The sequence below is a fragment of the Labrus bergylta genome, chromosome 15 (genome assembly GCF_963930695.1).
Source record: "Labrus bergylta chromosome 15, fLabBer1.1, whole genome shotgun sequence".
Classification (NCBI taxonomy): Eukaryota; Metazoa; Chordata; class Actinopteri; order Labriformes; family Labridae; genus Labrus; species Labrus bergylta.
In genome coordinates, this window is record NC_089209.1 from 2,882,490 (window position 1) to 2,904,971 (window position 22,482).

The 22,482-nt window shown below is 41.8% G+C and overlaps 2 protein-coding genes across 4 annotated transcripts in view; both read right to left on the minus strand.

Annotated features, from left to right (window-relative positions):
- Positions 1-22,482, minus strand: part of LOC110000254 (serine/threonine-protein kinase D3) — an 84,255-nt gene that overhangs the window by 22,213 nt on the left and 39,560 nt on the right. For 2 of the 3 annotated variants that reach the window (XM_065964017.1, XM_065964014.1), the window contains exon 2: positions 11,222-11,863. In XM_065964017.1, coding sequence (XP_065820089.1) covers positions 11,222-11,518 — 297 coding nt within the window. In that variant the 5' untranslated portion in view covers positions 11,519-11,863. Of the gene's footprint in view, positions 1-11,221; positions 11,864-14,302; positions 14,612-22,482 lie in introns of those variants that run through there. The other variant, XM_065964016.1, reaches the window with a different exon arrangement.
- On the minus strand, positions 17,529-20,109 carry LOC136182745 (tripartite motif-containing protein 16-like). The gene has a single exon (XM_065964018.1). The coding sequence runs from the start codon at positions 20,023-20,025 to the stop codon at positions 18,241-18,243; it is 1,785 nt and encodes a 594-aa protein (XP_065820090.1). The 5' UTR covers positions 20,026-20,109; the 3' UTR covers positions 17,529-18,240.

The window sequence follows — 22,482 nt, forward strand, 5'->3', positions numbered from 1 at the left end:
TCAGGTTATGAGACAGGTGTTGAGTGTATGGAGTTAGAAGTTTGGCCTGTGGGTGGCGTTACAGTCGTGACTTCTTTAAAAACAAGAAGAAAAGAGCAGGTTGAGTTTAACGGTCAAAGCTGCAAACATCAAAACGTGTAATCCACATCTGTCAAAGGGCTCAACCAGCCGACCTTTGACCCGGCTCATTAAGTGTCCTTTCATCCCGGAAGAGCCGCTTGTCCTCTTTAACAATAACGTTTCTCATTCATGACTTCATCCTCCTCTTAGTTAACCATTACCTCACCTCATCTGAGGAACACATGACGAGTGATGAAACTCATTCAGAGAAAAACAACTCTGGGAAACTTCGCCGCTTCTGAATCCGTTTCCACTTAAATCAACCGACCATCACATCCAGGCTGGTTTTTATCAAATCTCATTTTCTGGTTAAAAAACACCCGAGGCTGCTGAGGCCGTCTTCTTCCCCCAGACACACAGAGAGGCTTCCCAGCAGCTACATCCTCTTTAGAGAGAACTTAACACGTCTTGTGATGATGGTTCACCTCTGGGTCACTGTGTTGTCAGATTATCACAGAAAATTATCAAAACTGTCAAATGTTTTTTTCCAGTGTGTATGGACAAGTTACCAGAGCAAGCTGCTTTTAACCACCAGGATCAAAAATGAAGAAATATATGATTTGAAACAAACCTTAGGTTTATCTGCAAGCTTGATTTGTTTAAAAACTCATTCAACACATAGACTGTAAGACTGGGTGACAGAGGCTCATCAGCAGCAGCCGCCATGTTGGAAATGCTGTCTCAGTCTAACGACAGGCTGAGAGCTGGAGCGGGAACCGAATGAGCCAAAGAGAATGAAAGGTTGGACTGTAGCTAGGTTTACAAAATGACTAGTCATGATAAAATCCTAATTAAAGGTTAAATGTGCAACATTTTACATATAAATGTATCAGAAATCCAGTATATCTTCTGAAAATGACGGCCGGCTGACTCCTCCCCTCGTGTATAAAAGTTGTTTAATTGAGGGACTAGAGAAAAGAAGAATAACATACTGTACTCACTGCTTAACTGTGTTTCTAGATCACGCTCATTTCAGGTCAATTTACATGCAGTGTGAAGATACCAGCATAATAAAGATCACTAGCATTAGCATGCTAACACAACAATGCAGCGCGAGTTGTTTTTGTTTCATGCTGGTGCTCAAGGGCGACATCTGCTGGATCAAAAAATCGCATATTCTTCCTTTAAACATTGATTTATAGTACTGGGGCTACTATATCAGAACTCTGTAACAAATCTCCTTACAGTGAAATCTCAGAGTTAGGACTCCACTTGAGTATGATCCCCCCCCCGTCTATGTAGGGATCATTTCTGTTCCAGACATCAAAAAAATAATAATGTTCTGTTTACATAACTAGCTGTCCTGTGATCGCTTTAAAGGATTCAACTGAAGCTTTAACCGCTGTGTGACGGCAGCCAGATGAAGCAATCTTCATCAATGCAATGAAGCAGAATTTGTAGCTGATGACGGGGAAATTATGTTAAAAACTGACGCTGCCTGCCTGGTCTGCGTCCATGTGTATCCCCACAGCTTGCAAACAACAAAGAATTGAATGTGAATTTTCAAACACTTCATGTCGCGTGCAGTGTGTGAAGGTGGCAGCACGTTTGTCAGCATTATAAACTAGTATATTGCTCACACCGGTATATAGGACGCAGCCAACTTTTTAGATGACAAACAGGTATTAAAAGTGCATCTTATGTGGTTAGTGCGCGCGCCCCATGTATGGAGGCTGTGGTCCTCCAAGCGGGGGCGGCCCAGGTTCAAATCCAGCCTGTGGACACACACACACACACACATCAAAGGCACAAAAAGCCCATGAAAAAAATCTAAAAAAGTGTGTCTCATAGAACTGATTGAATACTGATTCCCCTTGAAGGATGTGGTTCTTATTTATTTGACACAAATTACAAATATGTGTGAGACAAGTAATAATCTTATCCATCTTTTGATTAATACAACTACACAGTTTTAAGTCTTCATTGAAGAAAAAAAAAGACTGTTACTACATTCTTATTTGTGTTTCTGATTAAAACGCGTCTACAAAAAAAACCGCCCAGAAGAATGCTGTTGCATTGTGGTGTGTGTTGTAATAGTTTTGTGTACTGGTTTCCTTGCGTTCTGCACACATTGCAGGTGAAGCAGCTTCCTGCACCGAGCCGCTCTCTGTGTTAGCAGGATGTTAGCAGGATGTTAGCAGGATGTTAGCAGTGTGCAGGTAGTATGCAGCGGGGATCCTGCAGCGCAGCAGGAAACCAAAAACAACAACAGGTGAGAAGACAGCAAAGAAGACGTGCCGCACACAAACATGTATGCACCCCGAGACAGACACAAAGAGAACATCCATCATGAATTATAGCTGAGGTCCTGACACCCAGGATCAACATGTGGCTACCTCATTGCTCAAACAAATAAACAACACACAGAGACATAACAAACAGGACTTATTAATTATGTCTTTACAGGACGGACGGAGGACAAAACCTGCAGATTGTGAATAGAAAGTGTAAACGTGTGAACAGCTCTCTACCTCCTTTAAGGGCAGCCAGATACTCTGACTGTTAGAGCAGGAAACCATGAGGAAATGTGATGTTTTCTCTGAGGTCGATTTGTTTCTTCTTCTTGATATTTCTGTTTTTTTTTGTTTTTGTCTTGAGGATGTATACATACAAAACAATAACAACACACAACCCCAGTTCATCTCCAGTGAGGGCAGCAGACACCCCTCTGTATCTTTATCTCTATGGAAACATGTTGTCCCTTTGAAAATAAAAATAAACATAGTTATTACAGATATTTGGTTTCTTATTTTTAGCCATTTGGCTTTTTATTCCCAGTGCGAGCCAGTTTGTATCATGTGGGTGTTTCTTTCCTTCTGGATGCCGATTGTTTTTTTGTTTTTTATCTAGCTTTAATGTCTCGTTCAAGTCAATGTATTTCTAATGTCTTCTTGTGTCTTTTCTTTTGTCTATTTAGAAAACAAACAGGTTAAAAAGTGTAAAGACAAACATGCAGCTGAGCATTTCGATGGCTGTCTTCTTCTTCTTCTTCTTGTGAAACCGTGACTCAGCAATGAAACAATCCTCCATGCTGATTGGACGACACTTCTAAACCAGAAGTGAAACATTTCTGTTCAGCTGCCACCATGACACACTTGGGCTCCGTCCAATCCCGTGAGAGGAAGACGTCGGACGCTGTGTTCTCTTTAGGTGAGCAGAGAAAACAGCAGTAAGAGTTCTGTTAATGGACAAGAGTGTGTGCTTAATACACACTGATCCCTCTTTATGGTTAATCCTCCATTAACCAGGTTTTAACCTCCACACACACACACACACACACACACACACACACACACACACACACACACACACACACACACACACACACACACACACACACACACACACACACACACACACACACACACACACACACACACACACACACACACACACACACACACACACACACACACACACACACACACACACACACACACACACACACACACACACACCACAGTTCAGTGTCTGTTGTCGGGGGTCGAGAAGCCAAAACCTTCAGGCCCTGCAACATGACCTCTGACCCTCAAACACACAGGCTGGAACAAGAGCGGGCCAAGAGGTCTCCGTCTTTGACATGAGGTCGTGTTTTTTAAACACTTAGGGGAGGGGATCCAGCACGTCTTCATGTGAGCAGCACTCCCGTCTTTATCAGAAGGGACTAAGTGTTCATGGAGCCTGGATAATCCTGGCTCACTCCACACAGAACTTAAGCCTCTTTTAAACTATACTCGAGCTTTTTTTTTTTCGATTCATTTGCATTTCTTATTTAATGTTTGATCAATAAAAGAATAAAAACTAACATATTATTTAAGCTTCACTGTGCAGGGTGTTTATGCAGAGCTTATTTCAAGAAGCCATTAGACTGTGTGTTCACCTTAAAGCTGGGGTGAAAATCCTGTAATTTACTTTTACTTTGGTCTGAGCAAGAAAACTAGACTTCTGCACCTCCTCTGAAGCTCAGTTTTCAATCTTTAGAAAATCAGATCTGGCCAGCAAATCACAGGTAGTTTCAGTGAGAGAGGCGTTCCTATTGGCTGTCGTCGAGCGTGCAGTTCAGACCTTTATCAGTTCAGTAGGGAAATGTGTTTAACAGCAGTGGACAAAAACACAACAAATAAAAAGACACGACGAGAGGTTATTTGTTTTGGGAGAAATGCTTCCTAGTGGTGTTCATTTCAGAATGCTACTCGTCTTTTAGCAGAAAAAAGAAGCAAAAATAAACCATGAAGAGGAAGAGGAAGAAGAAGTTTAAAGAGTGTTTTAAAGTTCAAGCAGACATCTTCAAATTGCTAGTTTTGTTGACTCAGACCAAAGAACCAGAATATTATGTAATCTAGTAAATCCTCTGAAAGCAGAAGGTGGAAGTGAGTTTGGAAAAAGGATCTAAAACGAGCTGTTGTGAAAAATGTTGCAGTTTCTATTTGACTTGTTAATTTATTTATACCTTTAGTTTCATGTTTTGTGTAACGTTGTTGATCAGTCATGTTTCAAAACAATAACCCCCCCTCCTTTTAAAAATATATACTGTATTGTGTAATGTAGCACATCTGTCGCCTCCCTGAAACACCCGCGTCTCATTTGATTTTCACCTCGCACGTCTCCGACACCAGGATTATAAAATCACTCAAACCAGCAGCGACATGAAGAGCACAAACGGATAAAAACAGCCGTTCGTCTTCCGCTGCAGAAGCTAAGAGCCTTTCAGCTTCAATAAAACTCTCCAAGTCTTTCGCCGTTTGCCTGCAATTAGCCTGCAGGGACGGCGCTAAAGACGGGGGCTGATGGGGAAATGTGAAGGTAAACAAGCAAGCGCGCCTGGTTTCCCTGCATCCGCTCAGCTGTCACCTCGCTCAGGAAACAACAGGAAGCAGCTCGGAGTGGGTCAAGGTTGTTGGTGTGCGAGTGTGGGAGTTTCATTCATCTACTCGTTGAAAAGGCTGCACGCACGCACGCACGCACGCACGCACACCACCACCCCCCCCCCCCCCCCCCCCCCCGAGGCTCCAGTTGATTTTTTTAATGTCAAAAAGTTTCTCTTGTACTTTCTATTCCAGGACACTGAGACTCTCCACCTTTATGACCTGTGTCCGCTTCAGAGGGCTTCTCACCAGCGCTCACTGTTGCTAGGTTACGAAAGTTAACTCCTGCTTCCCTCTGTGATGTCTGTTAGGTGCGTTTCAATCGCTCCCTGTCTTTAATATTTCCTTTAATTCAAAGAAATATCACAAAGAAAACATGACATCAGCAGCAGCAGCTCTACCTGGAAGCTGTTCCCTCGAGTCAGACTAGCTTCTCCTCCGCCATTGTTTTTTTTTTTTACAATGCTCATGTCTTAGGCAAGGAAAAAACAAGTTTATTTGTGTCGAACATTTCAACAACAAAGTGATTCAAAGTGCTTCTCACATCGAAAAGACATCGAAAAGCATCATGACAGAGGATTGGACGGTAAGGGGGAAGTGACATTGACGAGCATGGCTCTGTCTGTGGACACGGGGCCTTTGTGTTTAAACTTTTTATCATTTTGGCTTAATGTGATTTTTTTTGTTAAATTCTGGTGACACTACCGGAGAGAGTAAATGATGGAGGAAACATTATTAGATGAACCACTCCCTCTGTAATTAATTCAAGCTGATTTAAACCTCTCCATTAAGGAATGAGTTCTATTTGAATTACTCTGCCTAAACGACGTGTTCTATGGACTTAAGGGACCTTGATGGAAAGCCTCCTGGAGACTTGGTGTCCGTAAATAATCACTGTGTAGCGCTCAACTGAAAAGATGCATGAAAATCTGTTGATCTAAAAGACATTAGGTTGCCGAGTTGTTTTCAGATGTATTCACACTAAAAACAAGTTGCACGTTGCTGCTCTCTGTTGTACATCTGACCACACCAACATCCTCCCCCCTCTCACATACCTCGCCGTGTGTGTTTGTGTGTCAAAGTGACCTCCAGTGTTTCCTCTGGGTTCATTCAGCGGCAACACGACCACACATTAAAAATTAACTTCACACCACAGGAACTCAACAGGAACACACCGAGTATGAGACACGAGAGACGGTGTGTTTATGTGTCCAGGAGTGAAACTGATCTGAGTTTATTTGGATTTTACAGATTTAGACAGAACTTAAGAAACACCACTGGACTTGGTAAATGGACTTGAGTTTGTAATGCGCTTCTTCTGACCAATCAAAGCTCTTTAACACCGCAGGTCACACCTACACATTCACACACTGATGGTAGAGGCTGCTGAGGAAAGAGTCCATCAGCGGTAACTAATCCTATTGATAAACATTTCTGCTGACCCCAGCTTGGGGTTAAGTGACACATCGGACACCTGGCTGCAGGAGCTGGGGATCGAACCCCCAACCTTCCGGTTGAGAGACGACCGACTCTACCACTGACCCACAGCCGCCCCGCTGTCATGTTCCCTAAAGCCTCAATCTATAAACCCAAATAAAATTCACAGTTTCCCTATAAGATCTCTGGTATTGTGAAAGCTCTACAGCCGTCAGTTGATCCAGAACGAACAGGGAAGTAAAGCTAAAATCACAAACGCTGCACAGAAAACCATAGAAGAAGAAGAACACAAACTGCAGCTCAAATATAACTCCAGCTGAAGGAGACACACACTCCAAGTAGAAAGCTTTTTATTTCCAGACTCTGGTGCCGTTTGTTTGTAGGAAGTACAGGATGGTTGAGGCCGTGAGGTCACACCGAACTGTTAATGTAGGAAGTAACAACCTCTTCCGCTCACTGTGACCTCAGAGGTCACATGGTCAACGACACGAAGTTGGTCGCCTAGCCCCCCAAAGTCCTTCCGCACACAAACATGTGAAATCCCACAAACCAATACAATTGCACACTTTTTTCCGGTGTAAAAAAATAATTATTGGAAGTAAAAATGAGCAACATTTAGAAAACAGAGAGAATCCAAACTCCAAATTGTACATCGTGCCCCTTTAAAAGTCCTGCTGAAGACAAGGAAGTGTACTCGTTCATACAGTATGATGTTATCAAACTGATCATTTAGATGCAAACGAGTGTCAGATTTCCTGGTTAGATTCGACCTGCTGGATGGAGTAAAGAAAATGTCAAACAATGCCATGTTTCCTGTTTCTGATCAGATGACGGATGACGAGACGGAAACAAATCAACTTCCTGGTTTTAATCTGATCTACGGATACAGTAGGAACAGGTGAAGGAAGAGGGGGGTAAAGGTCATTTAAATTTTGACATTTAAGTGTGTCAGTTTGATTGCGGAGATTTTAAAATGTGCTGGGGACGTTTTTGCCCTTAACTCTGACTTCCAGGGAGGCACTTCCTCCAAGGCTGCACGCTGACGATCAATCCTTCAGTTTGTAGTTTGACAACTTCCAACACTGCAAAACTGTAAACTACACAACCTGCCAAACTCAACTCAGGGGGAAAACAATCATATATACAATCAATGGACAACAGCGGACAAAATCCAGGTACACCGAGGAGCTGGAGCACAGGCTTTTTTAATTTTCTGTCTCTTCAAAAAGATCCATGTTTACATCACCTGACAACAACAGAGAACCATGAGAAACAACCCGAGTTCATCCTGAAAACGTTCACTTTAACTTTTATGCCGTCCAGCCTCAAACAAATCAACATTTTATTTTATTCCCTTTCAAGAAAAAACTATTCAACTCTAGTGTTCCTGCTAAAATCACGAGTTAGGCAATACTTTGCTCAGTTAAAAACAAATGAATCATTGCAGCTCACAGGGTTACAAGTCGTTCATACTTTTATTATCAGAGCATTTAACTGATGTGTAGGTGGGTCGAGCCTCATTACAGCACTCATAATCCCTCTCTTTCTCTCTCTCTATTCACTTCACTACCTGGCCTTGGTAACCGTGGAAACCAGTGTATCTGAGGACTCGCATCACCTGGACGTCAAAGGAAGGAGCTGAAATTATGGCTGAAGTGTAATCATTTTTGGATCTGCAGATTCATTTTACCTTTTTTTTTCTCCTGATAACACTTTTTAAAAAAAAAAACTTTTTGACACTTCTAAGATTTCTTGATGTTTTTTAAGACCTGATGTGGTAGCCACATGTCCAATGTGTCCTTGGGCAAGACACTTAACCCCGAGTTGCTCCTGCTGCTTTGTCGGCGGCAGCGTATGGATGTGTATGAATGGACGAGTTGATACTGATGGTCAGAAGACAAGAAAAGAAATATACAAGCTCAAGTCCAGTTTCCATTTAAGAGGTATGGGACTGAAGATGAAAGGTGAAATGTATTATATATAATAATATGATCAAAAACAATACTCCCACTCGCCCCATGTACAGAGGTTACGGTCCTCGTGGGTTTGAATCCGGCCCCTGCACGTCGTACCCCGCCCCAAAAGATACAACTTTAAAAAACAAAACATAAAGAAACATACTTCTTCTTTTTTAAGATATTTATGTTTCATTTCATGGGGACCTTAAAAAAAGTGAAAAGTGTAAACTTAACTTAAAAATAAAACTAGAACAAAATTCTTTATGTTATTTTTCACATCCAACAGACAACGAACAACACAACTATCCATCTGATTGTTTCTGCCAAGAGTATAAATCCAACACTCTCTCTTTCTTTTTTAGCTGCTTTTAGTCTTAACCAAGTTTCGGCCTCCCACACTGCCTAAAACTCTGACAATAATCCGACTCCATAATCAATTAGCCTTCAGAAATAAATAAGATATATTATCATGTGACCATAAAAAACAGTGTGCTGTTATTCCTAGTTATAAAAATGTCAGATATCAATGTTTTAGGGAGGGAGAGTCACAATGACATATTTAAAATGCTATCAAAAAAACTATGAGCTCAATAGGATTAAAAAAAAAACCTGATGAGGTAACCACAGTAAAGAGTTTATCACACCCTCCACGCTGGGACTGCTGTGTTGTGTGTTTGTATGAGTGAAGGTGGTCAATGTGGCGACTTGCGAGGGCGGGGGGGGGACTTCCCTACACCACTACAACCCCCAGTGGAGATGACATAACAGCAGTCATTTCCAACCTGAACCTTCAAACTCCCCACAGACGGAGCTCACGGCTTCACCGTGTGGACACAAAAGCAGGAAGGAGTAAATTCCACTGATGATGTCATTCTGTAGGCCAAACTGGAGCCCACCTTTTTCCCTCATAGAGGAGCTTCCTGCTGGGATTTGAGATCAGTTCAGAAAAGTATCAGGTAGCTGTGATAATTAAGCAGCAAGCAGCAGGGAGGGAAAGTACCTCAGTGTGTTTACTCAAAGTCTCAAATGTTTCCAAGACAAACATTTGCAGTCTCCAGCTTAAGGACATCACTTTGGGAAAGACACATATCATCCCCAACCCTCTCCTCCCAATTGTCTCTCTTCAGCTATCATGTCCAAATAGAGCAATAAAATGCACCAAAAACATTTTTACTCTAAAGACAAAGATTCTAAAGATTACTGTCATAAAAGAAGAGTTTCAAAAGAAGATTCACAGAGTTATGAAACATGAGTCTTGCTCTCTCTCAACCTGTGAGGTTTATCTATCAGACATTAAACACAGGAAGAGCAGATGAGTCGACAGTAAACAAACCAACCCGCCCTGAAGATCCTCCAATTCAACACAAAGCTGTGAAATAGGAGGTAAGGAGCGCAGACACAGCAACACCAACACCAACCAGGAAGTGGCATTCCCTGAGGAAAAAGACCTTTTCCTCTAAATAAGAGACGTGGAAGGTAAGGTAGGTCCAGAGCGTCAATCAACCAGCCAATCAGTGAAAAGATGGAGAGGTAATAACAAGAGTCACCAGCACAATCTCAGATCATCTGTTGTGTAATAAAGATGAACCTATAGGTGCAGTGTGTGTGCAGCTATGTTTGTGTGTGACTGTGTGCTGGTGGAGGAGTGGGAAATGTGTGTGGTACAGTCCAACAGGTGGCATGTCAGTCAGAGCGCTAAACCAGTAGATGGTGGGAGATAAAGCCTGAGAACAGATGTCTGAACGTGAAGCCTGAGAATCAGCTCGTTTACTCCAACACTAAACTAAAGTGGTAAAACGAAATAGCAGCCAGATCATGATGAAAGGCAGATATTGATTTTTTTTTCTCACAAGATGTTACGTTGTCCTAGCGATGCTCTTCCTAAGTCCCGCCCTTTTACGTTCTCTACTCCAGTAGCAGTCGAGCAAATTGTCAGGAAGGAGAAAATGTGCAAAAGTCTTTTTTACTTGTTTATACATGTTAACATGTTTAAAGTCTGTGTATTTTATGTTTGTTCTACAAGAGAAGACTGTTATTCTCACCAGATCAAATTTAAGTCATCAAAATCCTCAAGTATATGAAATTAAGCTCCAAAATCAGGAACAATGAAGCAGTCATCTCTGCTCCGGGATGCTGTTAACGTGTTCGCTGAATGCACACTCCATTAGGCATTAAGTGCAATTCAAATTCTTCAGATTCTGGCATCAAAGGGAAGATGCACTTTGCAAAGTGAAGGTCTCGCTCGCTAGCAAAACTGCAGACTGTGAAGCGGAAACTCGCAGTAACGTCCCGATTGAGCAGGTGAAACGAAGATGCTGAACTTTCAATCCCCCTGCACTGTAAGAGTACAAAGCGCCCCACTAGAGAAAACAAGGTAGTAAGAAGAGAAAGGGTCCACAGTGGGAATGAATTAAAAAAAGAGTACTTAGCTAGCTATATGTTGATTTGAAACATTCAGTTCACAAAGGCTTTGACATGAAGGAGAGTTCAGGATCTCATGTTTTCAAGGATAAAAGGAGGCGGAGCCACAAGTCAGACTGGAACCCAGGACGCCCAGTTGGAGGACTGTATCCACCGTACACGGGGCACCACCTAACCGCTAGGCCAGTGGTCATCAACTGGCGGCCAGCAGCCAGAATCTGTCTCCCCAAAGCTTCCCATCGGGCTTGACAGCTATCAGGCTTATGTGCAAACATATTTTAAAGTCCGGTCCCCACAGTGTCTTTTAAGCCCTTTTAAAAAAAGGTCATCTGTGTCCCAATACAATTTAATATTTGTAAAGTTTTCCAGCGTAAAATCTACCAGCCCAGAACTTCTAGAAAAAAAAGTCTTCAGACGTACCTTTTGGTCCACGATGGAGCAGACGAGCTCCCTCACAGCGGACAGCGAGTGGTCTCCGGGTTCAAGTGTGACCGTCTCCCTGGTCAGTCCGATCTGCACCAGGAAGGAGACCCCGAGGATGGACCCCCGGGAGTTGGTGGGGCTGGGAGCGGTCTGGCTGCCGTTAGACAGCCGGCTGCAGAGGGTGGCGGGCGGGCTGGGGGACGGCGACGGGGTCGGCGGAGAGGCATTCTGAGGGAGTGCGGAGAAAGACCGCGGGGAGGCCGGCGGCAGGGGCGGGCTGTTCTCGGCAGACATCGGCTGCTATCTGTGACGTCGTCCGGGGCAGGAGGAGGAGGACGTCCCGGGACGTTAAGAACATCCAAAAATGATCTCAGAATGCTCAAAAGGCGTATTAATCAGGCGAGCATCTCCCGGCGCCTTGTTTGTCTCGAATCACTAAAATCCTGCAAGAAAGGTTTCTCCTGACTGTTGAGCATCTCTGAGGTAAAAGCAACAACAACAGAAGTGACGCTGAGGGCCAAGATCTGACAAGTCCCCCCCCCCCGGCTGCATGAAGCTGTGGATCGTGATGTTAACAGAAACACATCCAGGAAACTCTGCAGATGTTCTGTTTCATCTTCCTGTCTTCACAGGGTTCATCTGTTGAGAATAAAAGACGACATATTAGAGAAGAGTGTTGTAATTATTCAAAACATTCTGGTGTCCCTTTAACACAACTTAGTTTGACTTGTTATATAGAATAAGCAAAACATAAAAATACTGAACACATTCACCTTTCACCTGCAAGAAGACAACCAATCTGTTGTCCCTGGATTAAAGGAGAAGATATTTGATCTATACAAGGAGGCAAACGTCAATCAGCGTTCTTTTCAAAAGGCAAAGGGGACGTGCAAAAATGTCTCGATTTGTACACGACCCAGAAAATGTTCTTGTTTAAGAAGCTACCTAGAATCTACCTGGGAGGAGAGAGAGTGGGGGGGGGGGGGGGGGGGGGTGACATTCAGCAAAGAGTCGAGGTTGGATATGAAACAACAGCCACAGCGACGAGGACTAAAGCTTCCATACATGGGGAATGTGTCAAATGTTTGATGCATGAGTGCTTACAGCTTGAGTAAGAATAAGAATTCAAGCCTTTTAAAAAAACAACTAAAACACTTAAACCCACTAATCAATCATCATATGAGAAAGATATGAGATAACAAATGTAAAGAGTGCATTTTAGTTTTAACTCAGTTTCTTTGTCTGTCTGCTGTTCTCCATGTTTTACAGACCACCTGTGTGTAAACCTGTGTGTAATGTTGTAGTACTCAAAATCTTCTTGAAGGTCTCGGCCTCGTCTCGGAATCGAAAGCATTTGTACTCGTTCTTGTCTCGGTCTTTTTATCCCCCGGTTACGGCTGCAACCTTCCCGGTAATACGCTCTGAATTTGACACACACAAGTTGATGACTTTTCTGTGATTTCTCTGGTCTTCTCTCAGTCTCGCCCTGCCTTGGTCTTAAATCGGTCTCGACCCCTAAATGTCTCGGTCCCGGAGCACTCTGGTCGGTTAGTGTGGTCTTGACTACAACATGGGCTGTGTGTGAAGCCCCCCTCACTCTGACATCTCTCCATTAGTGCATGTCCTGTTTGTGCATGTGTGTGTATTTAAGTCTATGTGTGTGAAGCATGTTCAACAACAGAGTGTAAAACTGAATTCCCCAGAGGGATTCATATCTTCTTCTTCTTCTTCTTCTAAATCCCCCCAAAATAATGTTGTTTCTCTCCACTGATGTGGCACTAATTAATCCTAGAGTAGATGATAGTCAGCTTCACCTGAATGCATCAAAAAGGTGTGAAAGCATGAACTTTACTCACAGGCCTCCATACAGCTGGTCAAATGTACACATGCTGAGTGAGAAAGCATCGCTTGACTACATGTAAAGTGTTTTGTTATTTCATTTATTGTGATAAATTCAGACTTTCACAATGTGTTTTTCATATCACGATAACAATAAAATCCTGATGAACTGCCCAGCCCCATCATGCACACAGAAATATCAAAAAGTAGATGCTTTACTTATATCATTTTAGTGATGTAATTGTATTTCTCATCTATGTTTTCAAAGGGTTATACTGGGATTCAGGCAACCAGGAAAATGTTAGATTTTATATCAATAAAGCCTGTGATCATTTGTTTTAAAGGGGACATACTGTGAAAAATCCACTGTTACAGTGTGTCTGCAGCAAGTCTGAGTGAGCTGATGTGAGAACGCCGCAGGACATTCTCCGGATAATTCACCTGGAGCCAATAGGAGGGCGGAGTGAGGTTTCTATACTGTGACTTCTGCACGGTGCATAGAGTCTGCACACGACCACTACGATCTCTGTGCACGTATTTAAACGGCTGCATTGTGTTTTCTGTTCTCCAGCATGTTGTTGTCATTCTGTTGGATTACACATAGCAATGATATAAAGATAAATATTCTCATTATAGCGCCATGTAGTGGATTCTGTTGCTTCTTCTGCTACTTGTTGTTTTTTACATCATGTCTTACCTCCGGAGACCCCCTGCCCCCCCCCCCCCTCCCGTCTGACAGGGAAAGTCTCCAGGTGCTAGGTCGGGACAATCTCCACAGCAGTTCTCCAGAAATTATCCAAATTTTATCCTGAGTGAAAACGGCTCTTGTGATGTCACAGTGGGATTCTGGTAAAAAACAAAAAAAATCCCCTCCCCTCCCCTGGTATCTCCACCTATGGACTCCAACCCCAGACTAAAGCTAAACTTTTACATGTCTGTCATTTTTATTCTCTCTACAGAGGAGTGATGTCTACCGGGGAAAACTCAGGGGGCGGGGCTTATTACATTTAAAGAGACACACACACCAAAACGGAGCGTTCTGAGAGAGCTGGTTTCTACAGGGTCACAAACCTCCTCTGGTGCTTGATTCATGTTATATTTTGAACAAAGCACAGAACAGATGTTTCATTTAGACCACAGGGGACTGTTTGAAAAGGTGGAGGAGGGGGATAACATGTCCTCTTTAAGTTTATCGGGCTGTTTTTAATACATATTTAAAGAAGTTGGAGACACCGTTACCTCTGAGGATTTGGGCGGGGCTTCCGTTTCCATGGAGACGGATCAAAAAAACAAACTGTTCGTTAAAGTTCCATCCTAACGGCTAGGCGAAGAGTTTCGGTCCCGTCTGGAGAAACTCCTCGGTCCCCCGTGGGTCCGGGACGGTGAAGTAGAGAAAAACAAGACAAGACTGAACAGCTACACTTTTTAAATGACTCTAAAAGTCTCCGTTGTTTCCAAAACTTCAAACTTCTTGACGGGCGTAGAGTCCGACCGAGCAGCAGCAGCTTCATGCGGATCTGATTATCAGAGAGACGAACACACACAGATACAAACCACCTATTATGCTGCGTTCAAGTGGGGTCGGATAAATCGGAAAGAGGAACTTCCCAGTTGTAAAATACACATGAACACCTCCTCAAGTTGTAAACAACTCGGAAAAGAATTGGGTGCCCGACTTGACGTCAGAATAGTCATCACATAAGGGGCTAAATATGTTTTGTTAATGTTAAAATACTTTTTATTCATTCACGTATTGCACATCAACTTTTTCCCCACTCGCAAACTTGGACCACCCGAGCAGCACTTGAATGCAGCATTACACAACGGAGAGGAGATGAGACACAAAGAGGTCTCACTCTGACGGAATTTTCAGTGACCGGACATCCAACATTTCTACACGCAAACTAACAGCAAGACTCGAAACAAGTAAAAGTACAAATTTCACACTTTGGAAAAACTCTGTTAGAAGATTGGATTTATACAATTTAAGGGAAGTGTGTCGATGTTTAAAAGTAGTTTGTGAGAGTTTTGCGTGGACTGTTTTATTATCTCTAAGTGAGTCATTGTTCCAGTCAAAGACGATCACTGCCTGGACTCTCATCAGATTATTCTGTGGCGCCCTCTCATGGTAGAAATACTTCATTACACGAAATGCAATTCAAGTACATTCTTTTTATTTTAATTCATAAAAATGATTAAATCAGTGGTTTTATTTTACTTAAATTTAAAAAAAATAGCTCAATTGAAAATAGGATTTAGGCTAAGCACCAAAAGTTGAAGAAGACCTCAACCTGTCACACCAACTTTAGAGAAATACGATTTTATTATTATTGTATTAATTCAAGTTATTGATGCATTAAAATGTTTTTCTCTTTAATGTTGCAGCTGGTCAACGTGGAGTTAATCTTCATTACTTAAAATACTTCCATGTAGTAAGTTATACATCTTCACTTTTCATTTTGTATTTATATTGAAATAAAAATTTAGCCGATGCTGATTCCGATACCGATCTTTGTTTCGTAAACTCCCACAATGCCAACATTTTCTCTCATGTTTGACAATAAAAACAGGTCAGAGTTTGTTCAACAGGTCACTTTATCATTTGACCAATAAAAAACCTCTTCTCTGAATCAGTAGTTAAGTGTACTGGATAGTCAGCACTAAATTGATTTGGGACCAACAGGGCCGATATCAGCCAATAGGCTACTGATGTTGAACTGATTCATCTGTGCATCCCTACTTTATATTTGTTGTGTTTCATGTTTGTTTGTTTCAACATTCAGTATAATGAGAAACAAGCAAAACTAGAGGTCACAATACTTCACCAGCTTCATCATAATGACTCAGTTTGTGCCATTAACATGAGGATGAGGATTAAAGTGGTAAATTGTGGGACCTCTGTCGTGTTCCTGCTGGCTTTAAGGCAGCGATCGTCTGTTAACAGATTCTTCACACATTCATTCACTAACGTATTAACAACGTTTCAACTGTCACGTCTCATAAATATGTTGGTGAAAATGTCTCTAAACGAAGGAACACTACACCAAATCCTCTTACTGAGAAATAAATGTCAAAATAAAAAGTTCTCTATCTCGATATAACACGTCGTCTCGCCCCACTCATCATTATTTACACTCAGGTATGAAGACAAAAGGTTTTAATATCATCCAGGTGACTTTACATGTGTTATTCTAAATCAGCTGATAACTCAGAGTTTATGTAAACGTCTGTAACCTCTCCATTACAGCTCTGAACACTGTTAGAAACTATTACAAATAAAGATTATTTAAAAATAAAGATCCCTCTCAGGTAACTCGGTTAATAATGACTCATCAGGTGTTTAAAGTCAGTTTCCTCTGATGACTCGTTTGAGCAGATTGAACATACACTCACGTACACGGTTCATTTTATACCGTTATGATGCCGATCTCTGTTCAGAAATGTCATATTTTAAATGTTTACATCACTGCTCATCAGATTTAGGCTCATACTTGCAGTTTTAAAGTACGGTTTTCATTTTTTAAGACTTTAAATCGGTAATGACGCCAACTTGTCCATTAACCTCCATTCATTCAGATGGAATGATTTCACCCAGAAAGGGGCGGGGCCGGCATCGTTTGGGCAAAGTACCCGGATGGGTTGCTCTCATGAATAATATGTGTGTAACTGTTTCAGGAGCGCCACACTCACACAGCCCACTGGGATGTTTTCCTATAGAGTGTAAATATTGGTTTAACCCACAGTGACCCAGCCTCAGTCGAGTTATTTTAACTTTCCACAATAACTGACAGACTTCCTAATCAAAGGTTGTGGATTAAAATAATGTCTGCCTCTTTTTTTCCTTCTCCTAAAGTTTCTTTCCACTCCCACTCAAGACCTTCTTTGATTCTACTTCTGTATTCAGGTTTTACAAATGGTACCTTTACATCTATATTAATTAGATTTAAAGCTGATTTTGTAATTGAATACTTCTTCTTCTTCTTCTTCTTCTTCTTCTTCTTCTTTGGCAGCTGACATCAGAAAAGAGTCATTACTGCCATCTGCTGGATTTAAATATCCCTCAACAGACCTGTTCTCAAAAGAGATTTAAACAAGCATCTTCGGCCTCTCCCTCTTTCACCACCCTCCAAAATACTTTTCTCTTCTTACAAGTCCCTCTCTCTCTCCATTTCTGACTTCCTGTTCTGTCTATGTGTTACATACTTCCTACATTTAGTAAGTACATGTTCACCTGCTTCTGCTTGATTGCATACCTCACAAAGAGCAGATGAATGTTTTCCAGTGATATGCAGAGTACTTAACCTGGTCATTACTCCTCTCTTCTGTAGCTCCTCCCCCTCTATTTGACTTCATCTATTTCCTGCTGAACTTCCTGAATACAGAAGCTCAGCGGGTACAAACAGTAGCAGGATTTTATTTATTTTTTGTTCGCTTGAACGTTTGCAATGAAGACCAGAAGAAAACATTTAGTTCATGTGAGTTTATTCAGGATGTCAAACTTCAGTTTGTTCACACATCAAATCAGTAAAGTGTGTTCAATCATTTCATGAACACATTCACTTCATCCACACAATCACTTTGTTTGATCAGAATCTCCACTCACAGAAAACAATGATTTATCTCCTTATTGATTTAATCAGGAGGATTACATTTTTAAAACACCTCAGAGGACATTTTTACATCACTTTGAATATGAACAACAACATTTATTCTGACTAACTCATTTCTTTAAGTGTGATTTTATAGATTTTCTACAAATGTACAAAGTGGTGAGAAGAGAAAATCAGCATGAAAGAAAAGTTTGCTGCTCTCTCTCTCTCTCTCTTCAGACTCCTGAATCAGAACAGAAACAACAGAAAATATAAATGTATGAAAACAAATAATCAAACATGGAGAGCAGAGAGAAGTTGATATTTATCACTCAGAGAAATGTCAGTTCAGGTGAACAAAAGTCATCCTGAGCAGTGAAAGAGTCCACGGCTAAACAGACACAGGAAGGAGTGTCACTTAAAGACACTCAAACATTTACAGAACAGACGAGAAGAGGTCAAAGTACCGTCCATAAAGTTTGATTGACAGGTGACCACGATCAGATCTCAGCAACGAGCGTGGATAAAAATCAAGTTGAAGATTTAAAACACAGCAAGTTAAACATCTGTCTCGTTAATGACTTCTGTCTATTTCAGTTTACACAACTCAGCAGAGGCTCCAGGACACCAACCAAACCCGAGTCCAGCATGTAGAGGCTGAGTGAATGTGGTCTGGACTCTGTGGAGGAGAGTCATGGTTTCAGAGATGCTGTAGAAGGACAGAATACCTGCTCTGTGATCCAGGTACACTCCTACTCTGGAGGACTCAGGACCTGAGACAGGAGTCTTGACATTGTTGTAATAAAAGTTACAACTGTTTAAGAAATAATCTAACGCCCAAGATTTGTCATTACGTCCAAATACACACTCATTCAAACTCCCTGCTCTGCTGATATTCTTGTATGTGACTGCTACACAAACTCCTCCTCCTCTCTTCTTCACTTCCCAGTAACAACGTCCACTCAGACTCTCTTTACTCAGGACCTGAAAACAACATTTAGTGAATCTGTCTGGGTGACTAGAATAAGGATGGATCTGACTCGTTAATCTTACTTTTCTGTTCCCATCAGATAATAACAGCCGTGTGTGTGCTGTGTTTGGATCCAGTGTGATGTCACATGAATATTTTAAGAACTCAGCTCTGGTCTTGGGCTCTGGTTCTGGTTCTGGTTCTGACAGTAAAACATCCACTTCAGTCACTGTCTGTGAGATGTTTGTCCATTTCTCTCTCAGGACGTCCTGTAGTTTCTCTCTGACTTCTGACACAGCCGCTGTCACGTCCTCAAAGTACCTCAGAGGACGGATCTTGATGCTGGATGAGTGTGTAGATTCACTGAGTGGTGACAGTGAGGGGTAGTCGTGTAGAAACTGGTTGTGGTCCTGTGTGTGTGACAGCTTCTTCATCTCAGCGTCTCTCCTCTTCAGCTCAGTGATCTCCTGCTCCAGCTTCTCCTGAAGCTCTCTGACTCGACTCACTTCAGTTTGCTGCTGGGATCTGACCTGCTGCTTCACATCAGAGCGTCTTTTCTCCATGAGACGGATCAGCTCAGTGAACATCTTCTCACTGTTCCCCACTGTTTTATCAGCGGAGCCATTGATAGCCTCCACCTCCTGTTGGAGCAGCTTCACATCTTTCTCTCTGTCCTGGATTCTCTGCTGGATGTTTTGTCGACTCACCTCCAGCTCTCTCTGCTTCTCGCTCCTTTCTGCTGCAGCTGAGACTGTGTCATGACCTTTGTGTTCATCCATTAAACAGAGATAACAGATAGACTGCTGATCAGTGCGACAAAATACTTTCATCACCTCATCATGACGAGAGCAGACGTTCTCCTGGAGCTTCTTGGAGGGCTCCACCAGCTTGTGTTTCTTAAATGGAGCTGCTTCATAATGAGGCTGGAGGTGTTTCTCACAGTAAGAAGCCAGACATTGCAGACAGGACTTACAGGCTTTCAGTTTTCTCCCGGTGCAGACATCACAGGCCACATCTTCAGATCCAGCATAGCAGTGATCAGCAGGAGCAGCTTGGAGTCCAGTCTTCTTCAGCTCCTCCACTAAATCTGCCAACATGGTGTTTTTCCTCAGGTCAGGCCTCGCTGTGAAGGTCTGTCTACACTGAGGGCAGCTGTAGACTGTCTTCTCATCCTCTGTATCCCAGTGGCTTTTAATACACTTCATGCAGTAACTGTGTCCACAGGTAAGAGTCCCCGGATCCTTCAGGAGATCCTGACAGATCGAACAAGAGAAGGTTTCCCGATCCAGCTGAACTCCTTTCTGCGCCATTTCTCCTCTCGGTAACAACGACTGTCTGAGTTTCACTTCCTCATAACTGAAAACAAGTTTCACCTCTGATCTACAAAGCATGTGTCTGTGCATGTGACTGTGCAGGTGTTGTTGGTTACACCCATCCTCAAACTGTAGATCTAAAGGGGAGGGAACCAGGAGGTATGAGGACAGAGTGCAGCAGGCTGTGTTTGAGAGCAGGAAGAAGAGGGAGGGCTGATAGAACTACGATTCATTCCAGGAAGAGGAGCGGTTTGAGAGAGATACTTGTTTACAACAGAGAACATTTCTCAACCAGCAGTATCGTCACAATTAACCACGGTGTGGGTTGAATATTTGACCCATTCAGCTGGGTTAAACAGGTAACCCTGTGTGTTTACATGCTCCTAATTTAATCCAGCAGTGTTTAACAAAATATCAGAGTTTATCCATTCAGCTTCAGCAGTAAAACAAAGACCAAGAGGAACAAGGATTTCAGATTATGTAAATAACTAAAAAAAGATAGTAGCAATAAAAAAAGCTAAGATCAAATAAAAACACAGAACAGCAATAAAATACAGGAGAGGGGGGGGGGGGGGTGTGAAGGTTGTTTATAATATGTTTTGATTTGTAGTTTTTACCTGCAGTTAAAGATCGTTTTGTATTAAATGGCACCTTAAATCAGATTTCCCTGAGCTGCATTTACAAGAGCTCACCAGCAGGTGTCAGTGTGGCCACAATGTGAAACAAAACTGCTCTCATTGTTCTCTGAGGGATAAGTTCTGATTTCTGATTTTACATGAAATGAAAAAAAGGAAATACAAGTTGCACCTGAAAAAGGCTGCAGGAAAAAATATGCATTTGTCCTAAAGGAAGTGATTGATCTTAAGTTTAAATCATGAGCAAGTTCTCATCTTCACTTCATTTATATAAAGTAGCCTCCATAAGAAGACACACGTTCAAAGAAAAATAACTTGAATGACCAGACTCTTCTGTTTCTTGTCTCTCCAGAGAAGGTTTTTAGAAATGTAATAAGTACCTTCATGTCGACTCAGTATTCTCCCAGGTGAGTGCACACCTTCCTCCGGTTCTCTGCAGGAAGTCCAGACTCAGACTACATTTGTTCACCAGAGTCTGAAACTCTACAGGTGACATCAGCACCATGAAGTTAGATCGAAAGGTAATGAAAATATTTCAACACTCAAATGTGACATGTAGTCTGTAGTTGTCATGTAGTCCAACCGTTAGAGAGGAAAGCCCCGCCCACATCAGGTTTTCATAATGCTGCATTCAGGCTCCGTCAGACATTTTGCACTTTAACTTTGATAAATCACGTTTCAAGTTCAAACGTAAACAAGTGATAATTTCCGATTGTACCATTTCATATAATTCCTACAATCATAGTTTGGCACCAATTGAACACAAGACAAAACTGTTTATGATGTAATAAGGCGGGAAAAAGCAGAGAGTTGTAGATTAATTAGGCTACGGTAACAAATGATGTTCTCCTTTTTTTTTTATAAATGCTTTAACTTCTTTTCGTTTAATCATTTCTCCTTTTTAACTTTGCTTTGATTTTAAAGGCCACATGCCAAACAAAGAGGAGAACACAGATTTGAGTCATGGTGGAATCTATCAAACTGTCAAAAGATTAAAAGCAAATGTGAATGAAAAAAATACATTTCTAAACAGTTTAACCAAAGTCCTTGAATGAATTCATTGTCAGAGGGTTTGCTTTGTTATTTTGTGATCCAATGATATTTTATCTAATCAGACATATTTCTGGTGTTTCATGTTAATCTTCTCTAAATAACAAACGTCTCTGCTGCTCTCTGATTTCACCGTCAGTCGATGTTGTTGCTCTCAGCCAGCGCAGCTCCAAGTCCTGATGTGCTCCTTCCCATGGGAAACATCTGCAGACCCTAAAAAAGCTTCACAAGTCAACACCCAGCACACATGACGGAGCTGCTGTGGAGCTCAGAAGATGAAAGAAATGCTCAGAGACTGAAGTACACATTCTTATTGGAGGAATCCTAAGGTCTAAAGGATGAGCATAGTGCAGGGCATTTTCCTTATTTAGAAAATGTCAACTTCTATGATTTCAATAGGCCTTTATTGGTCATAATGGGAAGATGATTCCCATAATATGTTACATAAAATACATTATTTAGTGAGCTGTTAAAGGAGCATGCAGCTTTGTGATGACTTGTTATGAATTGTTGAACCACTGGGGTTGGATCTCTGGTGTCTTATAAACCCATGAGTTGTCTTCAAAGATTTTAAAAGCAGCCTAAAGGACCATTTGACGACTGTATCACATGTTTCTCTGCTTAAAGCTCCTGATTGGTTCAATGATGTAATATTTGTTTATCGTCTGTCTTTTGTTCTCTGTCTGAAACTCTTGTATGCTGCTGTCTTGGCCAGGACTCTCTGGTGTTGTATCTCAAAGAGAATCTCCTCCTGGTAAAATAAATGTCAAATGAAATGAAATAAATAAAAATGAGGATTGGGCGCTTTGTAAGCATGACACATAAAAAAAGAACAATCAATCAATCAAATAGTGACGGCCAA